Source organism: Haematobia irritans, chromosome 2 (genome assembly GCF_050003625.1).
Source record: "Haematobia irritans isolate KBUSLIRL chromosome 2, ASM5000362v1, whole genome shotgun sequence".
In the NCBI taxonomy this organism is placed as follows: Eukaryota; Metazoa; Arthropoda; class Insecta; order Diptera; family Muscidae; genus Haematobia; species Haematobia irritans.
Genome location: NC_134398.1, coordinates 196477656 through 196484868, shown reverse-complemented (window position 1 = coordinate 196484868; position 7213 = coordinate 196477656). Strand labels below are relative to the sequence as shown.

General features: G+C 29.6%; 1 protein-coding gene across 1 annotated transcript in view; it reads left to right on the top strand.

Moving 5' to 3' along the window:
* The first annotated feature begins 752 nt into the window (after positions 1-752).
* The window catches only part of beat-IIIa (beaten path IIIa), a 110376-nt gene continuing 103915 nt past the window's right edge, over positions 753-7213 (top strand). Inside the window, exon 1 of the mRNA XM_075297127.1 lies at positions 753-950. Coding sequence (XP_075153242.1) covers positions 762-950 — 189 coding nt within the window. The 5' untranslated portion in view covers positions 753-761. The remainder of the gene's footprint in view (positions 951-7213) is intronic.

The window sequence follows — 7213 nt, the reverse complement described above, 5'->3', positions numbered from 1 at the left end:
AAATCATTTTTCTATAGAATAATATTTTGACAAAATTTTCTATAGAAGTAAAATTTTGATAAAATTTTCTATAGAAAAAAAATTTGACAAAATTTTCCATAGAAATAAAGTTTTGATAAAATTTCTATAGAAATAAAATTTTTACAAAATTTTCGAAAGAAATAAAATTTTAACAAAATTTTCTATAGAAATAAAAATTTGACAAATTTTTCCGGCAACCGTGCCTTTGACTCGTCTGGAGGGAATAAATTTTATCCATAAATTTCATTTTTATTTTTATATCACTACTGTACAGGGAAGTGCGAATAGTTTATTTTCTAACGCATTCACCTGCATATCAATTGTGTGAAACATTTTTGGATGTATTACAGTTTTTTCGGGGTGAGGATATCTGAAGTGCCTCCTGCTGTGGTAACTTTTGTTCATTTCTAATTTAGGTGAAAACCAATTTGTAAAATACCTGGAAACTCATACATTCACAAAACTCTCTAAAACATTAACATTTCAAATGCAGCTGCATTTATTTTTCTTCTTGTCAAAAGTTTTCCCCAAAGGGAATGATCATTAGATTCACTTTTCGTAATGATAGTATGAAATACCATAATGTTTATGTAATAGTTTCGTAGGACCAAAGGGGTATTGCTGAAATATATAAAAATAAAATTTTAAGGGAATACTATTTTTAAATATTCTTGTGTATTTAATTTTAATATCCTTTTTGCCGTTCTTCCTTCTTTACAGATATAACCAGCTGTCTGACAATGACTGAGGTGAAAATTCCCAATCACATAATGCGCTTTAAGAGTGCCATTTTAGGTTGCCGCTATAGTCTCGATGGTGAATCGCTGTATTCGGTGAAATGGTATAAAGACGGTCATGAGTTTTATCGTTATGTACCAAGGAATAAACCACCGGGACAAGCATTTCCTCTGCCCGGAGTTACTGTCGATGTGAGTATTAAAAATATTTTCACTGCCTTTCAATCAGATTTTGGTCTTTTGTTTTTTCTCTCTCTCTCTCTCTTGTATTTTTTGTTGTTTCACTTAATATGCAAGCCCATTGTATCTTTTGTTTCCATTCATTGCCGGCCAATCCTTCCTTTTTGTTTTTTGTGCATCTGTATGAGTTCTGGTCCCGAACATTGTGTATTGCATATCCACGTAATATTGGTTACCAACACCTTGGGATTATTTTTATTTAAATTCTCCTTTGCAACACGTTGAGCTTGCAAGTTGTCTCTGTGTATGTGTCTGAGTTTGTGCATCGGTGACACGTAAAACTGGAATTTAATATGAAATCCTGTGATGAAAAGGATCATGGAATCATGAAAGTTGTCACAATAGACATAAAAGCGGTCACTGAATACGTATACGCTTATGTGTCCGGAATTATTGTAAATCATACGCACTAGGGACCACCAGCTGTTTGAAGAGTACAACACTCTATGATTACAAAAATTAAAACTCAATATAAATACAGCATGGGGTGAATTATGTTAAGCATTTTGTAGTACACAATTCACTACCATATTGTGGTGGGAGAAAAAATATTGCGTATATTATTGATTGTTCCAAAGTTGAAGTTGGCTCAAAATTTTTTTAGTTACTTTGTTTTTTTTTTTTTTGTTTTTTTATATAAATAAAAAGAAAACGGAGCTTTCAACTGATTTTAACCAAGTTCTGTAGTGGAACTTTTTACTTAAGTATTTTTCAAAGTACCTTGGTTCACTCGTCTTGGTTCATGGGCGATAACTTAGCTTCTACATTTGAAGATACCAAACTTCTCATATTAGTTATATCTATGGCATTCACTTCATTTTGAAACCCCATACAATTTAATAATAATGGTTTGACGAAATTGTGAGGATTTTATGTAATCACAAGCAGTTTGATAGAAAGTTTAAATATATACAAATTTTTCTCTACAACTTTCTGATCATTCAATATTTTTGGAAGTTGTGGAAGAATTCCGATACAGAGCTAAATCCGTTCTTTTGTTTAAATTAAATTTATTTCTAATGTCTTCGAAAATATTTTTCATATTAAATTTTCTACAATATGTAGATCATGTCTTCTCTCACATTTTCAATTAAATCCATTCAACTATATTTTGGTATTGGATTTTGTTTGTTTTCTGTTTTTTAGTGACAAAAATATAGTACATACAAGCAACAACAGTACTTGTTCCCTTTGTGTCATCCAAAAACATTAACATGACAATGTCACGTCAGAGTTCCCCAGAAAATGTCTGAGGCGTAACATGAAAAGAAAAATTTCCGCCTCATTATAAAGTCTGCGACCGTGGATTGTATTGTTGTTATATTACACCAAGTTCTTGGCTTGTATCAAACGAACAGCCATGGTGTTATTACGTTCGTTGGTTTTGTCACTTTTTCGTTTCGCATAGAGATGGCATTTCAGGCAAACACGGTTGCCACTGCATTCAAAAATAATCTACCAAAAATTTAGAGAACAATTTACCAAAACACTATAAAAAAATCGTATATATTTAAAAAAAAAATATAATAAAAATTTTAATTCTATAGAAACTTTTGTGAAAATTTTGTTTTATACAAAATTTTGTGAAAATTTTATTCCTATTAAAAATATTGTCAACATTTTTTTTTCTATAGAAAATTTTGTAAAAATTTGATTTCTATAAAATTTTGTAAAAATTGATTTCTATAGAAAATTTTTTTCAAAATTATATTTCTTTGGAAAATTTTTCAAAATTTTATTTCTATGGAAAATTTTGTCAAAATTTTATTTCTATAGAATATTTTCTCAAAATTTTATTTCTATAAAAAATTTTCTCAAAATTGCATTTCTATGGAAAATTTGTCAACATTTTATTTCTATAGAACAACTCTGTCAATTTTTTTTTCTATAGAAATTTTTTTCTATGGAAAATTTTGTCAAAATTTTATTTCTATGGAAACTTTTGTCAAAATTTTATTTGTATGGAAACTTTGTCAAATTTTGTGAAAATTTTATTTCAACAGAAATTTTAGTGAAAATTTTATTTCAATAAAAATTTTAGTGAAAATTTTATTTCTATAGAAAATTTGGAAAAAAAATTGATTTCTATAAAATAATGTCGAAAATTTTGTAAAAATTTCATTTCTATAAAATGTTGTCGAAATTTTATTTCTACAGAAAACTTTTATCAAAATTGTATTTCTATTTTTGTTAAAATACTATTTCTGTAAAAACAATTGTCAAAATTGTATTTCTTTAAAAAATTTTGTCGAAATTTTATTTTTATATAAATTTTTGTTAAAAATTTTATTTCTATAGAAAATTTTGTCAAAATTTTATTTTTATTTATTTTTTGCAGTCTATAGGGCTTTGTCCAAATAAATTTGACAAACATTCTTTTCCTCTGTTTGTTAAGCTACACTTGTAGTTTAGTCAATGTATGGTTTTAAGCTGAAACAAAAGAAACAACAACAATGCTTAAAGAACAAAACCAACAATAACAAAACAAAACGAATGAAATAAAATTTTGTCAAAATTTTCTATACAAAAAAACTTTTGTCAAAATTTTCTATACAAAAAAAAATTTGACAAAATTTTCTATAGAAATAAAATTTTGAGAAAATTTTTTATAAAAAAAAAAAAATTTGACAAAATTTTCTATAGAAATACAATTTTGACAAAATTTTCTATAGAAATGAAATCTTAATAAATTTTCTATATAAATAAAATTTTGATAAAATTTTCTATAGAAATAAAATTTTGACGAATTTTTCTATAGAAATAAAATTATGTCAAAATTTTCTATATAAATAAAATTTTTTTCAAAATTTTGTATAGAAATAACATTTTTTTCAAAATTTTGTATAGAAATAAAATTTTGTCACCATTTTCTATATAAGTAAAATGTTGATAAAATTTTCTATAGAAATAAAATTTTGACGAATTTTTCTATAGAAATAAAATTATGTTATAAAATTATACAAAAACAAGTATATATACGGCCGTAAGTTCGGCCAGGCCGAAGCTTATGTACCCTCCATCATGGATTGCGTAGAAACTTCTTCTAAACACTGCCATCCAGAGTCGAATTACTTAAATTACGGTAAAGCTTGCCGATGGCAAGGTATCTTAAAACCTCCTAACACCATCTTCTAAATTGTATGTAAGTCCATACGTGCTATATATTAAATCAAAAAAGATCGATCCAATACGTATATAATTCAGTTTGACAAAGTATACATAAAATTTTGACAAAATTTTCTACAGAAATAAAATTTTAACAAAATTTCTATAGAAATAAAATTTTCACAAAATTTTCTATAGAAATAAAAATGTTGACAAAATTTTCTGTAGAAAGAAAATTTTGACAAAAATTTCTACAGAAATAAAATTTTAGCAAAATTTTTTATAGAATAAACTTTTGACAAAGTTTTCTATAGAAAAAAAATCTTGGTAGATTATTTTTGGCTCGAGTGGCCACCATGATTATGAACTGAATAAAATTTGAACAAAACTTTCTATAGAAATAAAATTTTGACAAAATTTTCTATAGAAATAAAATTTTGGTAGATTATTTTTGGCTCTAGTGGCAACCATGATTATGAACCGATATGGACCAATTTTTGTGTGATTGGACCAATTTTGGTATGGTTGTTAGCGACCATATACTAACACCACGTTCCTAATTTGAACCGGATCGGATGAATTTTGCTCCTCCAAGAGGCTCCGGAGGTCAAATCTGGAGAACGTTTTATATGGGGGCTATATATAATTATGGACCGATATGGACCAATTCTGGCACGGTTGTTAAAGATCATATACTAACACCATGTTCCAAATTACAACCGGATTGGATGAAATTTGCTTCTCTTGGAGACTTCGCAAGCCAAATCTGAGGATCGGTTTATATGGGGGCTATATATAATTATGAACCGATGTGGACCAATTTTTGCATGGTTGTTAGAGACCTTATACCAATATCATGTACCAAATTTCAGGCGGGACCAGGGACCAAATCTGGTGATCGGTTTATATGGACGCTATATATAATTATGGACCGATGTGGACCAATTTTTGAACGGTTGTTAGAGACCATATACCAATACCATGTACCAAATTTCAGCCGGATCGGATGCAATTTGCTTCTCTTTGAGGCTTCGCAAGCCAAATCTGGAGATCGGTTTATATGGGGTCTATATATAATTATTAGCCGATGTGGACCAATTTTTGCATGGTTGTTAGAGACCATATACCAACATCATGTACCAAATTTCAGCCGTATCGGATGAAATTTGCTTCTCTTTGAGGCTCCGCAAGCCAAATCTGGGGATCTGTTTATATGGGGGCTATATATAATTATGGACCGATGTGAACCAATTTTAGCACGATTGTTAGAGACCATATACCAACACCATGTACCAAATTTCAGCCGGATCGGATGAAATACGCTTCTCTTAGAGGCTCCACAAGCCAAATCTGGGGATCGGTTTATATGGGGGCTATATATAATTAACGACCGATATGGACCAATTTTTGCATGGTTGTTAGAGACCATATACCAACACCACGTACCAAATTTCAGCCGGATCGGATGAAATTTTCTTCTCTTTTAGGCTCCGCAAGCCAAATCAGGGGATCGGTTTATATGGGGGCTATATATAATTATGAACCGATGTGGACCAATTTTTGCATGGTTGTTAGATACCATATACCAACACCATGTACCAAATTTCTGCCGGATCGGATGAAATATGCTTCTGTTAGAGGCTCCTCAAGCCAAATCTGAGGGTCCCTTTATATGGGGGCTATACGTAAAAGTGGACCGATATGGCCCATTTTCAATACCATCCGACCTACATCGATAACAACTACTTGTGCCAAGTTTCAAGTCGATAGCTTGTTTCGTTCGGAAGTTAGCGTGATTTCAACAGACGGACGGACGGACGGACGGACGGACGGACATGCTTAGATCGACTCAGAATTTCACCACGACCCAGAATATATATACTTTATGGGGTCTTAGAGCAATATTTCGATGTGTTACAAACGGAATGACAAAGTTAATATACCCCCATCCTATGATGGAGGGTATAAAAAATTACAAAATTTTCTATAGAAATACAGTTTTGACAAAATTTTCTATAGAAATAAAATTTGGACAAATTTTTTTTAAATAAAATTTTTACAAAATTTTTGACGGAAATAAATTTTTGAGAAAATTATCTATAGAAATAAAATTTTGACTTTTCTTCGGTTAGTACACGGATGAAAAAGACTGTTTTTCATATGTTTGGCTATAATCATTATATGTTTGGAACACAAATTTTTAAACACAATATTTTTGAGTGAAAGCATATAATGTTCATAAACTAGCATAACATGTTTGGGACATATATGTTAATATGTTAGAACATATTATGTTTGGGACATAAAATGTTTGTAAATATAATATGCTTGGATGCAAACATATATTAATTTAGAAATAGCCTATAAACATATATGTGTTTAGTAGCTTGGAGCGCTATTTAACAGGGAGCGATATTGAATTAAGTTGGTGGTTGTTGCTTGTTATTACAAAATTAACATTTTATTTATCCTTGGGCAATTGATCAGCTACTTCTTTGATCCTTACAAACTGTGTGGTCCGTTGTTCGAATCCCCGTCCGGCAAAAGGTAAAATTAAAATAAAAAAACATACAATTGAATAATTTCTTCTACAATGTTTGTATTACAGAAAAAGGTGCTAAGAACTAAAAAATCTCGTGGAAGAGAGAAAGATGTGGGGGAATATACAATTGGGCAGAAACAAAATTTTGAGCATTCAGGTCGAAAACCTATGTTGGTAGCACCTATATTACCTGTTTATTTTCATAATTCATTATGATTGTAAATATATAAATAAATAAATAAAATTTTGAGCACAATATTGTTTGGGAGAATTTTTTTAGGCATATAATATTTTTGGGTGCAAAATGCTTCCAAACATATTATATGTTCACATAATAACATATTGTTTTTTGGAAGACAACATTATTGAATTTGGATGCAAAAATACAAAATGTTTGGAAATTGACTACCCAAACATATATTGTTTAGACCAATATGCTTTCAAACATATTATATATTGGAAGAGATCAAACATATAAATGTTTGGGCAATAGCCAAAAATGTATATGCTTGAAGCAAAATATGTTTGGGAGTATATGTTACAGAAGCGATTTTTTGTGAGCGTGTAG